The 20,714-nt window shown below is 38.1% G+C and overlaps 1 protein-coding gene across 1 annotated transcript in view; it reads right to left on the bottom strand.

Moving 5' to 3' along the window:
• Window positions 1-686: 686 nt before the first annotated feature.
• The window catches only part of DAG1 (dystroglycan 1), a 28,844-nt gene continuing 8,816 nt past the window's right edge, over window positions 687-20,714 (bottom strand). Inside the window, exon 2 of the mRNA XM_051986621.1 lies at window positions 687-5,857. Coding sequence (XP_051842581.1) covers window positions 3,455-5,857 — 2,403 coding nt within the window. The 3' untranslated portion in view covers window positions 687-3,454. The remainder of the gene's footprint in view (window positions 5,858-20,714) is intronic.

Genomic DNA, 20,714 nt, shown 5'->3' on the forward strand with positions numbered 1-20,714 from the left:
AATTTTCTGCCTGAATGATCATGGACAGATCATTTTTCCTCTCCAAGAAGCTTCCTCATTTATAAAAGGAAGTGGTTAGATTAGAGGTCTGGACTTTCAACTCTCAATCCTATAAACTGATTAGCTATTTATTCAAGTCTCATCTATCTCTCCAGAGAAGTTGTTTCCTTTGGGCTAAAAAGGCCCTAAAATAGTATGCTACAAGCATGCTAGCAACCCCTAGTTGGTCCTTAGAATGGACAGACCACCTCAACTTCTCGTTAAAACAATAATGAAATATCAATAATGAATATTTCCTTTGTTTGCTTTTCCTAATTTTTTTTTTTTTTTAACCAAAAATAAGGAGAGAAATCCCCAAGAGGAATCTCTGTCTTCAAGACTGAGAATTTGGGCAGCACAGAGCCTGATCCCAATCATAATAAGATTTTTGCATACCCAAATTAAGTGCAAGCTGCTCTGGTTCCACTTTGTGCCTGCCATAGGATGAATTCTAGAAGAAAGGAGCAACATTAAAATTAACCCCTCCCTTTCCTCAGCTCCTGAAGTGCTGTAAGACTGCATGGGTGCTGGCCCAATCCATCAAACTGATGTGACTGATTAATCTTGGCGTTGCCTACTTCTGCTGTTGAATAGAGAAAGATCTGACAAGGCAAGGTGCCCAGATGGAACAGCTCAGGCCAGTAGGATTATAGTAAAGTACACTGTTTTTATTTAGTCTGATATGTTTCTATACAGAATGCAGAAAACACATCTTCTTAAAATCATATGTAAGGAAATAAACACACATCAGTTGTTGGTGAACACTTTTTAATAAGATCTGCTCTCCACGTTACAGTGCCTGATGGCTGACAAGAGGCAGCCCTGGTGCAAAAGGGAAGGAGGTTGGCTGAAACGGCATTATTATTATTATTCTGTTCACTGCCCCTTTGCCTCCAGTTTCTATGGTGATAGGTAGAGCCAGGCCTGCCCCATCTGCGCATGGCTGGGATGGAATGGTGGGGTTGCTGGGGCAACGGGGCTATTTGGAAGGCCTTTCACTCAAACAACTTGCTCTGGGGCTTTTGAAATGTTATTTATTTTTGCAAGGGGCCACATAAAGTTTGCTGGAGTCCACAATGAGTTACTGGACCAAATCTGGCCCCTACATGTGTGCACCTGACTTATATGCTGGGAACCTCCCCAGCCCATAGGGCTTACTCAAGATATGACCCAACACTGGACAGAATGTGCCTTGGTCTACTGGGCTCCCTTCATGAAATTCTTTTCTTATCTCCCCAATGCTTCTAAAAGAAGGGCCAGGTATCTAGACAGTCCCTTTTATCCTGTGAGGGGATCAAGGAACCAACCTCATAGCTCTCACTGAGTTAAGTTGGTGAGAAGCACACATTAACATAGAATTAGAAACTGCCCAGATCCAACACAGATATAACATCACTGGCTTCTAATCAGAAAAATCTGTTTTGTTTCAGAAAAGCACAGTAGAAAATGTCCCCTTGGCAAATGAAGTGGTGAAAGCCAATGACCCGCCCAGCCATTCTTCAGGGGCAGCCCACAAACATACTTTGCAAAACAGTCAATATGGCTTAAAAGTGTCTGTTGGGTGTGCAAAGTGAGCTGGAATCTGCGCACCCCCCCATCAAGGAAGGGAAACATTATTGCAAAGGATTTTCCTCCCTAAAATGTACCAAAAATAGCTTTCAATGGCCAAGAAGGTCATGCTTAAACAATTTAGTCCAAAGGAGAGAGAGAGAAAAAAAAAGGGAACAGGCACCTCCAGAGTGCCTCAAGTCACAGGACAGAGACAAGTTAAGTTCATCCTAAAAAGGCAAGAAACCCAGACATAGTTCTAGAATCAAAACAATGACAGAAAAAAGTCAGAATGTGAAAAGCAATCAGTCCCATGGAATCAACCCTAAGAAGCTAAGCTCATACAAACTGCTGTAAGCATTACCATTTTTAATCTTTTTTTATAATAAAACAATTTGAGACTGTATCAAAAATTTAGTAAAAAAATTAGATTTGAGAGTCCACCGATTTTTTACTATGAACTATATTGCTGGCACTTTTCTTCCCAATCACCAGACAGCTTTCAGAATGTTGTAGTCCAGAAACCTGGGGATGGGAGGGCCAGAACAAAGGAATGAGATGCTGTCAGAACACAACTGCCAAGAATTTGAGAGTTAAGGAAATAGCATCACACTACATAAAAATATTGCATCTTCACCAAAACATCCCCCACTGAGTGTTTCAAAAACCACATTTTTCTTAAAAAAAAAAAAAAAAAAGAAAGAAAGAAAAAAAGAAACTAAAGGAAAAAATCAATGCAGTCTAAAAAACTCTACCTCATCACTTCCAGAAGTTGCCCTCCTTGCTGGTGGCTCATTTTTACCACCAGGCCCTCCAGAAGCACCAGGAGCTACGCACCTCTGCTGCTTCTCATAGTTACATTTCCAACCAACAACTAATGCCCTTTAAAGCTTGTCTAGAGCACATAAGGAGGATGTCTGGCCCCATAAAGTAACCTCTGACCATCCAGCACCAGTACCAGGGGAAAGTGAGAGGGCCAGGTCAGCAGGTCTGTGAGCTCACTCACATGAAGTGCCCAGAGTTCTTCCTACAATCCACAAAGATGCCCCAAATCAGTCTCTGGCTTAACCGAGGAACAAAGTTTACATTGTGTGAAAAAATAGGATTCCTTTGATAAAAAATACTGTCCCTTGGTCTTCTCTAACTAGTTTTGAAACACCCTGGGAGCTTATTTTTAGCAAAGCAGGGCCCCCTCCCCCCCACCCCACAACCCCACCCCAAAACTATACATACAAGTTTAGGTAAACAGCAGATTAAATGTAAAAATGTAACATTAACTTCTGAAAGTCCTTTGCTTTTAATCTTTAGGCTACTTTTTCCATGTTACATCCTGCAGCTAGACACACGTGAATAGAAAAAACAAATAAAACAAACAACAAAAAAAACCCCAGTACAGTTAGTGTTAAAGGCAAACAGAGTACACCAGGGATGGAACGCCCAGCCCAGTGTCATCTGTAGTCCATCCATCCATTCATTCATCCCATGCTGTGTGCATAGGTGCTTTCAGAAGCTGGCCATCAGAAATATTCAGCGGAGAATTCTCTATGAACAAACAAAAGCTGTTAGGCAAAAAAAAAAAAAAAAAAAAAAAAAAAAAAAAAAAAAAGAAAGAAAGAAAGAAAAAAGGAAAAAAAGAAAAAAAAAAAAAAAAAAAAAAAGAAAATCAAAAGTCCCCAAAGTTCACCAGGTCACTTTGGGGTAGTATAAAAGAACCAGAGAGGGAGGGTTTTTTCAGGCCCTGTATGTGGGTGTGTGTTTGGGGTCAAGTGTTGACTTCTGGTTGGCAATGAACTGTGGGCCATCAATCCCTATCAACAACACTGGTATGGATCTCCAGGCCCCTTCCCTCAAAGCACAAGACTTGCTGTTAAGGGGGAACATAAGGAGGGGGTGACCGATAAGGGGTCATGTTCTTCGGGCGTGAGCCTTTTCCCTCCATAGGGGCTGTGAAGGGTGGAGGGGGCTGATAGGGAGGTGCATTAGGGTCTTCATCCCTCAAGGGGGTGTATTCCCCAATGGTATCCTGGTTCAATGGCGTGGTCTCTGGCATGTTCTGGTTTGGATACTCTGGAGGGGGGAGAGGAGCCTTTTCCTCTTGTAGGATGAGAGGCATGCTAGAGGAAGGGGGTGGCTTGGAGTCATCCAGTTCATCAGCAAAGATGATTGGCACGCCTTTTTTGATGAAAGTTGCTTGGTCTTCGATTGTGAGCTTTCCTTTCCTTTTCTTCCGATAACAGATCATAGCAATGATCCCAGCAATAAGTAGGATAGCAGCCACCACCACAGCAGGAATGACTGTGTGTAGATAGACATCATCCTCACTGCTCTTCTCAGGATCTTTCTCAGTCACGACTGTGGGGGGAGCTTCTGAAGGGATCCTTCTGTCTGCTATGACAGGAATAAACTGGATGTGTCTACAGCTGCCTGATCCTGTCACAGAAATACTCACAGCCTTGAAGTCGGGCTCCAAAGTATTAGAGAAAACAGGACGAGGTTTTCCATCATCCTCCGAGATTCTCCTACTCAATCCTCGGATCTGTTCCTTTGGGCAAGGATCCAGAGGGAGAGTATTATTTGTCCACTCTACCACAATGGAGCCCTTGGTGATGTTCTGCAAGGTGATGGTACTGCTATTGCGGTCCCCAAAGGCAAGAGCCAATTTTTTCACTAACGTGATTTTTCTATGAATGTCATTGACTACCGAAGCAGGGTCACCGGTGAATTTTGCTTTAAATTTGGCTGGAGACCTGTCACCCTGTGGACGCTTGTGTACGTGAATTTCAAAGGCGTCCACCGCTGTGAGACCCCCTTTATCTGTGGCATGCATGAAGTATTCATGCTTGCCCAGGTGACTGCTATCAGGCAGCCCATACATCAGCTGACTATTGCTATTAAATTGGACCCAGGACTTCTCCCCTACCATCTGTTGCTCCCTGAGCTTCAGAGTCAGCTTCAGCTTATCTGTAGTCGTGTCCTCCTCATCATAGAAGGTGTCTAATGGGATTTTCACCTCAAAGTAAGTGCCTACCCATGCATCCACCCTATCAATGTGGTTTTTGAGTGTGGGGGGCTTGTTGGATTCCCCACCCCGAGTTGTGCCACTTGTGGTGGTTCGGGTTCGAGTCGGTTGGGAAGCCGTCTCCAGTCTGGTGAGAGGTGCTTTGGTTGTGACCCTGGGCACTGGCCTCGAAGTTCGTGGCTTTTTGGTGGGCCTTCGGGTTGTTGCTGTTGAGGAGTCTGTGGTTGAAGGCGTGGCTGGTTTCAAAGTTGTTATTCTTGGTTTCTTAGTGGTGGTGGTAGGAGGAGTGACAACAGCAGTGGGTTCTATGTACCCGGGAACCGTTGTTGGCCGAATCTGGCCAGGGACTGTAGTACCTGTGTCTGACACTCTGGTAGGCTGAATTGGCCCAAGAGTTGGGGTCTGGACTATGGCACCTCGTGTTCGAATAGTAACTGCTGGTTTTCCAGGGATAGGATCTCGTACTGGAGGAGCTGCAGTTTCTGTAGGAGGGGCAATGGCTGGAGAGGTGGGTGTAGGAACAATTCTAGATGGTGGTTCTTGAAGAGCAGTTGTAGGGGGTCCAATGGCAGTAACTGGTGTGGGTGTTGCATTAATCTGTCGCCTTATCCGTTTTGGAAAATGAGGTTTCTTATTAGCAATGTGCCAGCCTACAACAGGATAGCCAAGCTGAGCAGACATTGTACCTTCTTTAGCTGGAGTTTCCACACTGCTAATATTAGGGACACTGTTTTGGTTTAAAGAACAACCTAGCTTCCATGACAGTAAGGCTCCATTTTCTACTACTTTTTTTGCATTTCCTGGGCCAGCCATGAAGGCAGACATGTCAAATAGTCTGTTATTTACAACTGGAACCAGTTTCATATTATGCAGTTCAACTTCAGAGAAACTTTTCATCCTGTTTAAGAGCTCAACCCTCTGCTTTGGTGTCATTTTTGTGAGATCAGCATCCAAAATTACAGTCAGGATAGTCACTGGCTCATCAGCACCACACACAAATGGAGCAGCTTCATTAACATCTTGGGATGCTACTCTTACTGACTGTGGTTCACTGTGATCTTCAGGATATACTTCAATGGAGAAAACATTCATAGCTTGGGGCACATAACTTCCATTAGCTGCCAGGTGCATGGCATTGACAGAAATATAATGTACACCTTTGTCTGTATCAAGAGGAAGACCTTCTAGCATACGGCTCTCTGGGTCCCAGTGCAACCATGAGGGCAAAACTTCTTTCCCAGCTTCTGACATCTAAGAAAAAAGACAAGTAAACAAAGTTAATTTTGCCATTCAACTACATTAGTAAAGATTAAAAACAATTGAAAAAATTTAAACCTAAGTTTAAACTCAATATAATAGGCCTTTACACTACAGCAAACTCCAGTTTTATAATTGAAGATTTATGAAGCTTTATTGTGGCTATATTCAAAATGTTCCATTCTAAGCTAAATAATGGAAGCTTCCATCTGGGGTATGTCAGAAGCTAGAAAAGGCACAGCACCAGCAATCTGTCTTGTTTTTACTTATTTATTTGTTTATTAAGACTTTTTGTTTACAAAGCATATGCATGGATAATTTTTCCAATATCAACCCTTGTAAAATCTTTTGTTACAAAATTTTCCCCTTCTTCTCCTCACCCCCTTCCCTAGCTGGCAGATAGTCCAATACATGTTAAATATGTTGAAATACATGTTAGATCCAATATATGTATACATATTTATACAGTTATCTTGCTGCACAAGAAAAATCAGATCAAGAAGAAGAAAAGGAAAAACTGAGAGAGAAAACAAAATGCAAGTAAACAACAATAGAGAGAGTAAAAATGCTATTATGGTCCACATTTCCCACAGTTCTCTCTTTGGGTGTAGATAGCTCTCTTTATCACTGAACAAGAGCCATGTCCATCACAATCTGTCTTGTTTAAGTCACAAGTGTATGAGTAGAGAATACTTTCATTTTCTAAGTACTTTTAAATACATGGTCTAAGCATGAGGACATGACTAGGCATCTACAGAGGCTAAAAGTGTGGGCCCTGGGCCTTCTTTTCATAGGGCACTTGGAAAGATAACCAAAAATCTGCTGTATATTTTTGTCAAGCTATTTCTGTTCCTACTGATGTACTGGTGGTTTAACATAAACACATGGAATTTAAACAGAATTAACTGACAAGCCAGCTGCTAAGACTCCAAGTCATTTTCCTCATCTGTACATACTTAAGAACATTGCTACAAATTACCTGATACAGAATACAAAGCAAAAGTTCAGGTTTGTCCTGAATCTTAATCAAGCAAAAGATTGTCTCCTACTAACAGTCTGAAACATGGGAGTCTCTTTAGAGTTTTCTGTTTCTTCAAAGCCCTAGAACTGAAAGGGGCTTCAGAAGCCAACAAGTTCAACCTGTGCTTGAACCAGAAGCTTCTCTGACAAGTAGTTAACAAGTTCATACCAAAAGACTTTTGATTAAGGTCACTTACACTGTATATTCACACATACCAATTTTAACAATGCCATTCAAAGGTAGTTCACTCCACTCCATTTTTAGACAGCGCTACACCTGCCATATGAACTACAGACCCTCTGCTCCTGGGTCTACTTTGACTCAGTAAGCATAACTGATTTCTTATAGTAGCCATTCAAAGACCTAAAGGCCAACTCTTATCTTCATCAGGTCACACTGTATCAGACCCTTCAAAAGATATTTCTAGGTTTAATTTCAAAGCCATTTACCATCATGGCCATTCTCTTCTCAGCAGTCTGTGTTCTAAAATGTGGCTCCGAATGAAGCCAGTATAACAATATGGCACAGACAGGGCAGAGGGAAACACTTTCCTATCTTGGCCTAATTTCTTTGTTTATTGCATCAGGATGCTGACTTTTGAGCTTGCAGTCCATTACATCAATCAACGAGCTATTTTTAAGTTCTATACCAGGCTCTGTGCTAGGAGTTAGAGAGAAAAAGACAAAAATTAAACTGACTCTGTTTTGTTCTATTGTTTAGCAAAGATACTATAGTTGTTTGTCATTTCTTTCTCCAGCTTATTTTTCAGATGAGGAAACTGAGACAAACAAGGCTAAGTGACTTTTTCAGGGTCTCACAGCTTGTAAGTATCTGAAGCTAGATTTTCTTGACTTCAGATCCCACATTCTACGCACTGTGCCATTTAAGTGCCTCTCTCTATATAAATATTTGGGGGACAGAGGCACTAGCAACTGGGGGGAACCAGGAAATACATGATGAAGGTACTATTTTGAGCTGAGCTCCAAAGGGAACTCCAAGTATCTGAGACTAAAATTTCCAAATCTTTTAAAAAGAACTGCTATTTAGCCATACCAAATTGTCCCCATTTTGCCAATACTGTACTTAGAAAGTTAATTTTAAAGTCCATTTTAAGTGTATTTATTCCTACTAACTTTTATTTTACATTTAACCCTAGTTATAGCTTCTTAATGTATTTTTAGGATATCTGTCATCTAACAGATTACCTATTTCCCTTCTTGTGCTGTTCTTCTTTTTCCTTAATATATAATTGTTCTCTGGGAGCAGGTTTCTCGGGGATGTTTTCTGGAGACAGCCTTAGTTTCGGTTCAAAGTAATAATCACTCCAAATGCAGCCAGGTGTTAAAGTAGTTCTTTATTGTTTCTTCCAAAATAGCCCAGTTAGCTTTCTTTGGTTCCAAGAGCTCTTGTTGCTAGCTTCAGCCTCTCTCTGAATCTTGATTCTGTCCGACTACAGATTAGTTTCTCAATCTCCCGAACTGAACTCTCACTCTGTCAATATTCCGAAGTGACTTCTAGCTCTAGCTCAACTCTGATTTGTGGTTTCTGAACTGACTGATGCTCCCCTCCCAATCTTTTCAACTAAACTAATTGACTGACTGACTGAAGCTCTTTTTATGCTCGGTGTAAAAGATTGACTCCTCTTGCGAGAGTGGGATTATGAGAGGTGTGAATTCACAAAGTTACAAAGTTTGTGTATCTCCCATACTTGTGAACTCCAATGTGTGAGCTCTAATGTGTAAACTCTTAAAGGTGCAAACCCAAGCACACAAGCATTGCTTCCATCAATTCTATTGAGTTATCACCTTGTTTCAAATTCTGGCTCATAACACCTTCTGGCTTTGTGTCATCTTGCAAATGTGATAAACATTTTATTTAAGCCTTTTTCAAAATATCAGAAAACAGGTCAGGACTAAATATATGCTCCTGAGGTACTCTACCAGAAATCTACTTTGGTGCTTTCATTTACCTCAATGGTTATTATTTAGATCTGATCATTCAATCAACTTTTAATTCACTTAATTATATCCTATTTCTCTCCACCTTATCTATAAGGATAGCATTTGAAATTTTGCCAAATGTTTTGTAAGGCAAATTAGATTTTAGTCAGCGACCACTCTTATTTAAAGGTCTTCATTACCTTTCCCCTCAATAGCAAAAGTATTCTAATTGGTCTCAATTCCAGTTTCTTCCCTACTCCAATCCCTCCTCTATTCAGCTGGCAAAATGAATTTCCTTAAAGTTGAGTCAACGAGCATTTATTAAATGCACATAATATGATAAGTACCTTGCTAAAGTGTTGGAACATAAGTCATGTTATGTTATTATAAGGAACATGTTACCTTGCCTTACCCAATCAATCCAATGGTTTCCTTACAGCCTCTACAATCAGAAAGAACCTGATTCCTTCATATCTTTTTCCTTTTTTAAAACATATTATTCTCCTCTATGTAGTCTAGTAATACTTACCTACCTCTTGTTCCTCATAAACCCTCATCTCCAGATCTGTGCCTGGAATACTAATGCTTTTTCTTCTCAAATCTCTGTAAGGCTGTTTTCCTTCAAGAATCAATCCACCTCTTCCAAAAGGTTTTTCCATCCTCCTTGGTTGTAAACCCAGCTCATCTACCAAGGCTACCATCTACCTACACCTTGTTTGTTCATACCAATTTTTCTGTTTTCTTTCCTAATAGAATGTAAAAAGGGCAGAGATGGATTCTTTGTATTTCTTTATTTCCAGTGGCTTAGTCCAGTGTCTAATATATATATAAAATAGATGCTTAATAAAATGCTGGTTTTATCTAAAACAATTTCCCAGATCTCTAAATTAAGTTTTTGTTTTGTGGAGTTATATCACCTCTTTGTAAAAATTCTCAAGTGCAAAAAAAAAAAAAAAAAGCTATCAACCATGGTTCATGGATTCTGAGACCCTAAAATGCCATTCCCATGAACACTTAAACAGTACATGTCAGAAGCTGAATTTGAACCTAGGTTTTCCTTACTCTAAGATTAGTTGTCTCCATCTATTATGAAATACCACCTCTTTATCCTAGGTTTTTGTTTGTCTTTTGTTTTTAATTAGTCTAGTAATCCTGTCAAAAAAGAAAATAAAAATAGACTAATATAACTTATCTATAAATGAGGCCATATTGACCTTGACATCACTGTCTCCCCCTTTTTAAATGTTCACAAATGCTTAATAGTGTATCATAGAAGGTTGCCAATAATCCAAGTCAAGCTTTCTATTCAACAACTTGTAGATTCCGTCCATATTCTTTTTTGAAAACCAACATTTGTGCTAGAAATGTTTACTATCAAACATCCTCAAAACAACATACACGCTATATATAGTGAAAGATACCAGCCTGAAGTATACATAGTTTTACTCACCATAAATATAAGTGGACTGAAAATTATAATAAAGAAAATAATGCTCAAATTAAAAAGCTCAATAAATGTGAATTATCTGATGGAAGTAGATCTCTTCGATAGAGAGCTAATTCAGTTTCTTTTTTTTTTTTTAATTTTTATTTAATAATTACTTTATATTGACAGAATCCATGCCAGGGTAATTTTTTTTTTACAACATTAGCCCTTGCACTCGTTTCTGTTCCGATTTTTTTTCCCCTCCTTCCCTCCACCTCCTCCCCTAGATGGCAAGCAGTCCTTTATATGTTGGATATGTTGCAGTATTATCCTAAATACAATATATGTTTGCAGAACCGAACAGTTCTCTTGTTGCATAGGGAGAATTGGATTCAGAAGGTATAAATAACCCGGGAAGAAAAACAAAAATGCAGATAGTTCACATTCGTTTCCCAGTGTTCTTTCTTTGGGTGTAGCTGCTTTTGTCCGTCATTTATCAATTGAAACTCAGTTAGGTCTCTTTGTCAAAGAAATCCACTTCCATCAAAATATGTCCTCATACAATATCGTTGTTGAAGTGTATAATGATCTCCTGGTTCTGCTCATTTCACTTAGCATCAGTTCATGTAAGTCTCTCCAAGCCTCTCTGTATTCATCCTGCTGGTCATTCCTTACAGAACAATAATATTCCATAACATTCATATACCACAATTTACCCAGCCATTCTCCAATTGATGGGCATCCATTCATTTTCCAGTTTCTAGCCACTACAAATAGGGCTGCTACAAACATTTTGGCACATACAGGTCCCTTTCCCTTCTTTAGTATTTCTTTGGGATATAAGCCCAATAGAAACACTGCTGGATCAAAGGGTATGCACAATTTGATAATTTTTTGGGCATAATTCCAGATTGCTCTCCAGAATGGTTGGATTTGTTCACAACTCCACCAACAATGCATTAGTGTCCCAGTTTTCCCGCATCCCCTCCAACATTCATCATTATTTTTTCCTGTCATCTTGAGCTAATTCAGTTTCAATTGATCAAGAATGGACAGAAGCAGCTACAACCAAAGAAAGAACACTGGGAAATGAATATAAACTGCTTGCATTTTTGCTTTTCTTCCCGGGTTATTTATACCTTCTGAATCCAATTCTCCCTGTGCAGTAAGAGAACTGTTCAGTTCTGCACACGTATATTGTATTTAGGATATACTGTAACCTATTTAACATGTAAAGGACTGCTTGCCATCTGGGGGAGGGAGTGGAGGGAGAGAGGGGAAATTGGAACAGAAGTGAGTGCAAGGGATAATGCTATAAAAAATTACCCTGGCATGGGTTGTCAATAAAAGGTTATCAAAATAAATAAATAAATGAATAGAGAAAAAAAATAAATATGAATTATTACTTGCCTTATTTTCTAGGAAAAAGTTTTGAAAAGCCTCTACTTAAAAATGATCTACTATTACCATCTCCTATTTCTACACTGTCTTAGGTTTAACAATGAAGAACTAAATAGTGCTTGCTTTCATTTCCCCTACTTTATAAATGCATAAGTGGAAGGTTAAAGAAGCAAAATTGCTGCTTCATGGTCACACAGCTAGCTGTTAAATGGCTGAGCTGGGATTCAAACCCAGGCCTTCTGACTCCAAATTCTTGTTCTGTTTTTTTTCATTCTTCCAGACAGCCTTTAAGTTTCAGGATCAATATTCTTTCCAGTCTCAAACCTTTCCTGATCTTCCAGTTATAAAAGCTCTCTTTCCAAAATCAATTTGTATTTATGTGTGTACAAGTCTATCTTCCAGAAGAATAAAAAGGCCTTGAAAGCAAATAATGATTTATTTTTATATCTCTAGGACCTCACATGTAATATGCACCTAATAAATGCTTGTTGAACTGAATTGTTATGCCATTCTTCATCTAAACTGGTTAAGAATATTACTTTACTTTTTAAAAACAGAAAAAAAAATTGTCATGTGCTTAGCAGAATATCAAGAATTCAAAATATATTAACAAGCTATTTCCATTTCAAGAAAGCATATACAACAGAAGAGATTATATTCACACATGTCCATCTTATCTTTGCTTCCTTGTAGGTTATTCTTTTGGTCTGATGTGCACTTATTATTTTATTCCTTTTTTCCCCCTTTCATCACTCCCATGATCCCCAAACAGGTTACAGTTAAAGCACATATATTTATATATAGATAACCATATATATACACACATATATCTCCATACCATCCACACATAAACCTATATCCACACATACCTACATACATACCCACATCTATTCAGACATATATATATATATATATATATATATATATATATATATATACACATGTTACCCATATGTAAATGTGCATCTAAAACAATATTAATATGCCTGACGTATAATGTAGAGTTCTCCCTTGATTGAATTTTTTTTAAGTTTGACTTTGTCTAAAATGATTAGTAGTCCTTTCTTTTTCCTACTGAATTCTACTCCTGATCCTTGTAGCATTTGCATATATCTCTTATTTCCTTTATCTGATAATTTTTCTACTTTAATTTGTGCTCCTTAACTTGCCTTGCTGTTACTTAACCTTCCCCTACCCTTGGATCCTTCTCTTATCTTCTCCTCCCATCTTTCCTTTCCTCTTCATCCCATTCTAATTAATCCATATACCTAGTGCCACTGTCATAAATCTACACATCCTTATATACCACATCATATTCTATTCCCTTTCCCCTTATTTCTTTATAGATTTTGGAGCATGCTATACTCTTCAGAGTATATAGGTAGTGTTGCCTGTTTAACCCATTCCCAATATGAATAGCTTTTTAGGATTATGAACCTTCCCCCCACAATGCTTCTTCTTCCTCTGTCTATTGTTCCTCTGCATCTCATTTGTAGAAGACAATATTTTTACCTTTTCCTAGAAAGTTTTGCTTTTTAAGAGTCAGATCATACTCAACTCTGCCCCAATTTTTCTTTTGAGCTAACCAATTAATGATATCAATCTTAAATATATAATATACTTTTTCATGTAAAAAACAATTTGTCCATGTTAAGTTTCTTGAAATTCATCTTTGATATTGGTTGAGACAGTCCCAAAAATCTCCAAGTTCAGCTTATGTCCATTTTTTTTTTTTTTTGGTTCAATATTACGGCCTAGTTCTTGATTGCTGATACATATATGATTCCAGGAACTGTGGTCTTTTATTGTGACTACTGACAAATCCTATACAATTTAATTGTACCTCTAGTATATTTAAATTTTTTTTCTTATTTCTTGCAAAAATTTTCTCTTTGATCTGGGGTTTTCAAAATTTGGCAGTAATATTCTTATCTATTTCCCACACACACAAAAAAATCTCTTTGAGATGGTGATCAGTGCTTTTTTTTTCCCCCTATGTCTACTTCTATCACTCCAAGACAATTTTCTTGGATTATTTCTTGCATCATTGTGCCTAGATTTTTTTTTAATGGTCACAGCTTTCAGGTAGTAGTTCAATTATTATGTTTTGAGATACTTCACTTTCTGTTCTATTTTTTCATTCTTTATATTTTGTTTTGTTATTTCTTGGTCTCTTATAACTTCACTGGCTTCCCCTTGCCCAATTCTAATTTTCAAAGAATTATATTCTTGCATAAGACACAGTACTTCCTTTTCTAGTTGGTTAACTTTTTCTTCTTAATCTTAATTTTCTTGAATGGTTATTTCATTTTTTAAAAAAGTTTTTCTTCAATCTCTCACTTGATTTTTTAAAGTCTTTTTTGAGTTGTATAAATTCTGGGCAAGGAAATTTTAACATGTTTCTTTGAGGTAGAAGAGGCTTTTTTTTACTTCACCATCCTTCGCTGAAGATAAATCCTGGTCTTCTTTATTCCCATAGTAAATTTATATAGTTTGATTCTTTCTTCTTTGCTGTTGTTGTTTTCTAATGAGAAGTATTAGTTTGAAGCACCTCTAATGTTGTGGGGTAAGAGAGGATGGTGCCTCTGGCTTCACTTGAGCTTTCCCCTCTGACCTGGAACTCCAAACCAAAAGCTTCATCCTCTTATAAGTGCCCACAGCCAGCAGCACCCCTGTCTCACTGTTTCTACACTCACTGGGTGTGCTGGGTCCTTCTCACCCAGGGTTACATCTCAGTAGCACAGTTGGGCCTGGCATTCCTTATCAACCCAGGTTCTTTCAGTCTTCCTGGGCTAAGATTACCCCTTCCCCCTCATCCCACTCATCCAGGAGGTCAGTTTCTATGGTTCTAGCTGCTCAATCAAGGCTCCATTCTTAAGCCTCTTCTTCAGGATTCTGATGCAATTTCCCCTACTACAGAACTGTGCTTTTCAGTTTGCTTCACTGAATACTTAGGTTCTGTTCCTCTCCACTTCCTCTCTTTTCTGCTTCCAGAGTCACAGTTCTTGAAGCTACTTCCTTCCTTCCAGTGATTATCTCTGTATCTGTCTCTCTGCTCTACTCTAGATAGTGTTTCCTAATGGTTAAGTAGCTTCTCTTCAAAGCCATATGAGCAAAGTAAATCTAACATCTGCTAAAATTCATCCTAAAGTCTGGCTATTTAAAAACCCCAGATGTGGCTAATTTATTTGCTCAGTCAATGGCATTTTCCCTTCTTGACTGGGAAATATTTGTTCCTTAAATAGATCAGGAGATCAGGGCTAGACACATCTTTTACAGTTAGTTTAGCATTTTGTTATCACCTTGTGATTATAGTCAAGGCCTTCAATGATCACATCAATTGAGATGAGGGAATCAAAGGATCATGGATTTAGAATTGGAAGGGACTTTGGCTTAGAGGCTCTAGTCCAATCTCTTCATTTTACACATAGGATATTGGTGCAGAGAAATTAAGCAATTTGCCCCCCAAAAAAACTATCTAAGACAAAATTTGAACCTCTGGTTTTCCTGAGTACAAGTCTAGCCCTCTACCCAATGGGGGTAAAGTGTGTATGTATTGGGGGGGGGGGGGGGAGAGGAGAAGTGTGGTAAGAGTGTGTCCCTCCCTTATAATTGCTTACTTGACCAAATTCTGGTGCACTCTAAAGCAAATAGCATTTCTCTCCTCTTCAGGGAACTTACAGAAAAGGCAAGGAAAAAAAAATCTTTCTCAATGCTGAGAAAACTTTTAATAACACTGCTCCTTAATATACTTTGACTTTGTAATCTTGGACTTCCTATTCCTGTAAAACTTATGTAAAGTTTCTACAGATATTGAGAAGGAAGTGGGTTTCAATAATCTAATACAAGTTTTTCTGAATTAAGCTTTTCTGAATAAGAGCATATAGCTTCATTTCTCTTTAGCTCTGCAAAGCTCCTAAGAATTTCTTAAGCGAGGCATATAAAATCTTACTAGATAGTCTTATAATAAAAACTAATTTCTGATAATGGACTTTAACATTCTGGGATTCTCCATGACTTCTGAGAAAGATTTATTAGCTACAGTTCAGAGAGTTATAGTGACCAAACTGAAAATTAGAGTCCATAAAGTTCTTCTTTCTACTCTAGCGTTCTCCTTAAGTCCAAGTTGGCTGTTTGTACAAAAATTGAATGTACTAGAAAGAAGGCTGAATTTCTGCAGGACAGAAGGCTACCCTACAGAAGTGAAAATTTCTAGACAGTAGACATTGTAAAACTGTAATTTAATTCCTACCTTAAACCTGAATTCTTCTCTCTAGCCAACAGTTTTATAAAGAGGTTTCAAGGAAGTTCTGATATGTGCATATATAATAAATTTTGAAGCCCCTAATTTTGAAATTAAGACTTTTTTCAGCTTTTAAAGAACAAAAAGAAAACAATTAGCATGTTATCAGATGGCACCCTGAAATTTCTGTTATAAAATAGATTGCCCACTACAGTGAATAAGGATTCACTCAAAAACCCAAAGATACAATGGCTCCAAACATCAATTGTTCTACATCTTTCTCAACAAATTCAAAATGCAAGGACAATTGCATCCAATCACTATCTTGTCCATGAGAGTAACTCTATAGATTTACTAACACCAAAAGTGACAAGTGATCCCTGGCTAGGTGAACCGTATATAGATAGGGTGTAATGGGTAGGATAGTTTGGGTTAGCCATGGATAACACAAACCAAGCCCATTTATGCCAATCTAATCCATTAATCTCACTTGGCATTTAGTTACTACACTGGCCACTTCAACAAATAAAAGATTCAAATACAACTGCCAAACCATCCTTTTTTGTTCTTTATTCTTCAAAATCATTCATTTACTTCCTTTCTTTCATCTAAAGACAATTGTCTCCTTCGTCCAAACACTTCATGTCCAAACACTATCCGAATTTCCAAATCCTCCTTGATGAATGTCCCATCTTTCCCAATCAAATTTCTTTTACATGAGTAAATGCACCTAGCCAATATCTAATTTTGTGGTTTATGTATGATCTTGTGACAATAAACAATCCACACCATATGAAGATGACAGATTTCAGTTCCCTACCTTAGCCCCTTGGAGACTCTGCTAAGTGATCAAATAAATTATTTTCATTGTGACTCAATTAACTCCTAAAAAAACAGAATAGATTCCCTATTTAAGCAATCTGTAGCCTTCTCCTCTCTACCCCTACCCCCGACCCCGACCCCCCACCCTTTGGAGGAGAGAAATGGCTAGAAGACAAGGATTGTTTCAGGTGAATAGCCTTTCAATATAAACAGAAAAGAAGTTAGTAAACTGAGATACTTAGAAAGTATCTGCCCTAAAGTCCCAACATCTGGAATTTCAAACCTAGGGCAGCACTTTGTAGAATGAATGGTTTGTCTTACGGAGAGAGGCCACAGGAAATGAAATAAAAACCAATTTCATTCAGAAGGAACCAGGCCAAACCACAAGTTTGAGGACAAATATCTCTAGATTTTTAAACTTTGGAGAAGACCTTGGAACAACTGCACTTTTTTTTTTTTTTGGGCTGAAGCAATTGGGATTAAGTGACTTGCTTAGGGTCACCCAGCTAGGAAGTATTAAGTGTCTGAGGCTACATTTGAACTCAGGTCCCCTGAGTCATCTAGTTGCCCACAACTGCACTTTCTAAAGAGTGATACCTCCTGGCAGTCAATATATTCACTGAAAAAATGCATTTCCCCATACCCTTTATGGGTACACAAAAAAACCAATCATAAAGATTCACAAATGGTTCACTCAGAAATGAGTATTTCATGAAGCAACATCTAATGCATTGTCTGTCAACCCTTCAAATTGTACCATTACACTTCCTCCATTCACATACTTCCAAGCCCTAAAATCCCTTCAAGACCTTAGAAAGACTCTTTTCTCCTAGTGCACACAGGCAGATGGCAAAGAACCCCAGGTGGTAAAGCCTAAAATGCATTAATGTAATTAAGCAATTCTAACATAGATGAATTCCAAGATAGGTAAATGGCTTTCCTACTTCACTCAAGAGCCCCAAATGAATCATTGTTCAAATCTGAGGAGAAAATCCAGGTGAATCTTAGACTTAAAGCTAGAAGGAGCATTAAAAGACATTTAATTCAATTCTCCCATTAAAGAAGATTGAGGAATAATAAAGATAAATGAACAGTTATACAAACAGGAAGTGGCACAATTGGACTCATACTCTGATCCTCTGATTCCAAACCTAACTACTATTCCACTGCTCTGAAATCATCTAGCCCAAGATCCACATTTTAACAGATGAAGACACTGAGGACCAGTTATAAAAGAGACCAGTTTAATGGCCCCTGATCCCAAATGAAGGCTCTCCCCCCACCCTAATCCTGGTTAGTGTTAAAGAAGAGTCACTTCCCTTTGCATTTTGACGTATTCCTTCCCAGGACAGCTAGTACTGAGATCTTCCTTTTACAAACTATAAAAAATATAGAAGTCAAGTTGTCTTGCCCAGAAATCACACTGGAAGTTAATAAAAGAATTAGAACTAAAGTTCTTTGTGAGTTTTCAGTCTAGTACTTCTCCATTCTATCTGCTTCCCACACTGCGACCCGTGCTATTCTAGCAAGAGCTATAGAATTCAATGTTTGTTAGGCTTTGTAGCCCTTAAATCTTTAGAGAATTCCATAATATTCACCAAAAAACCATGGCAGAATACTATCCCTACCTAGCAGAGGAGGGATTTTAAAAGTTCAAAGTCCAGTCCTACCAAGAGTCATAAGAAAAGTTTACTATTTTTTTCAAAAATATTTTTATTGAGAGCTGCTGGTGAAAGATAATTAATAAAACATTTAGTAAACACCTACTGTGTGCAAGGCACTGAATACAATTGCTGCCAAAGGATGATTCTAACACTTTCTAATTCTGGTTTTGCTGATTTACAGTATCTAGTATGTAGTATATGATGAGGTAGGTACCAAATGAGGAGGTGGAGGTAGCAATTCCTAGTTCAAACTACAAGCTGCATGGTGCAAGGCACATGCAAAAACTCATAGTGGTGTTCTCTTTGCCAAATGAGGCCTTTATGAAAAGCAGTTATAGACAAAACAAAAATAAGATACCAGGAGAGGTAAATATGAAATAGATTTGAGAGAGCATACATGTAGCAAGGAGAGAAGTTTTAACAATTAGCAAGGAGAAAGACAAATTAACCAGGTAAAAAGGAATATGCCATGAGATGGGAATATGCTATTAACTGGCAAACTAAATCCAGAGAAGTTTAACTCCAAACTGATTGGCAGGCTAACATTAAAAGAGATTTAGCACCCAGAAAAAGGCAGCTATAACAAGGAGAAAAACACCACAAAGCAAGAAGGAAGAGGGAAAGAGTGGAAAAGAAAGACAGCATGAGCAGAAAGTTGAGATGGGTTAACCCCAAAAGGGATTCAGCAAAGATGGCAGAGGCCATAGATAGACTTATGGGGGGAATTTAACCTCGGGGGTTTCACGTCATAACTTGGCTTTCTGATTGGATACATTAAGGTGGGGTTTTCCCAAGACCTCTCCATCGATGGGTCTTACAGACTGTCATTGCTCTTTTCTATAATCTATAAAATCTACACACCAAAGAACTTGAAAACAGAATTTTTTAAGTTGCTGAAAAATTTTCCACATGAATGGTTTTGAGTGGTGGTGAACTTACTAGCTAAAAATAAGAAAAGACAACACATTTTGATTTATTTGAAAAAATTGGGGGCAGCTAGGTGGTGCAGTGGATAAAGCACCAGCCCTGAAGTAAGGAGGACCTGAATTCAAATCTGATCTCAGATACTTAACACTTCCTAAGCTGTGTAATCCTGGGCAAGTCACTTAACCCCTGCTGCCTCAGCAAAAAAGAGGGGAAAAAAACCACTACTTGAACTAATCGATGTGGGAGAAGATAGACTTCTGAAAGAGGAAAATGAAACAATGGTGGGGCGGGGGGAGAAGGCGTGCTAATTCAGTTGATAAGAGTTGCTACTTGGTCCACCATTCTAGAAACCATGCCCAGAAAGTTACCAAACTATGCTTACTTTCTGGCCCTGCTATACAACTCATTACTAGATCTATTCCTCCAAAGGGGAAAAGGATACGCATGTTCCCAAAAAAAGGATACAAGGCAGTTCTTTTCACAAAAGTCAAAAATGGAAATAAGGTATCCCACTGGGGAATGACTAAACAAATTGCAGCATATGAATGTAATGGGATATTATTGTTACCATAAGAAATACAGAAATGGACAATTTCAAAGGAAACAGAAAAGACTTATGAATTGATACAGAGCAAGGTAAGCAGAACAGTAATATTATAGGAGAAAATATTTGTGAATGACTTTAAAACTCTGATCAATATAATGATAAACTATGAATAAAAACGATGAACCATGAGATAAAATGCAAAAAGAAAAAGACATTTTTTGACATGACAAATGTGGAAATTTGTTTTCTAACACAAAGTAGATATGGAAGATTTGTTCTTAAGTTTTGGGGGGAGAGGTCTGTCCCCTTCATTTGCTCAATGGGAAAAGGAGGTAGTAGAAGGGACAGAGTAATGGAGGAGAAACCACCTTGTAACTTGAAAAAGAAAAATAATAAGAAAAAAATTTTAACAGATAAGAATTTTTGCTGTATCAATAAAGATATTAAGAGATTTCAAAAACAAGAACGTTCACTGTATTGATCTCACTAAAACATTAATGACTTTATTCAGAGCAAAAGAATTTTTATCATTAAAGTTATCTTTCTATTCCACCATTACTCTAATAACTTTCCATCTTTGGAATACATTATTTCATCAATTACAACCCCTCTCATGTTCCACCCCAAAAATCTACCAATTTTCTTTGGACTTCTTTCTTTAATAGCACACTATACTTCCTCTTCACTCCTGCCATGGAGAATTTCAAGGTAAGGATGTGGTTGTATGAGTGTAAATGGGTAGGAGTGATGATGAACAATGACTAAATTGAGAATTTTAAATGAGGTTTTCATTTATTTGGATTTGAGTAATGGCTAGAATGCTTAGTAACAAAATACAAACAGCTTCAAAAACGGGTCAG

The sequence above is a fragment of the Antechinus flavipes genome, chromosome 1 (assembly GCF_016432865.1).
Source record: "Antechinus flavipes isolate AdamAnt ecotype Samford, QLD, Australia chromosome 1, AdamAnt_v2, whole genome shotgun sequence".
In the NCBI taxonomy this organism is placed as follows: Eukaryota; Metazoa; Chordata; class Mammalia; order Dasyuromorphia; family Dasyuridae; genus Antechinus; species Antechinus flavipes.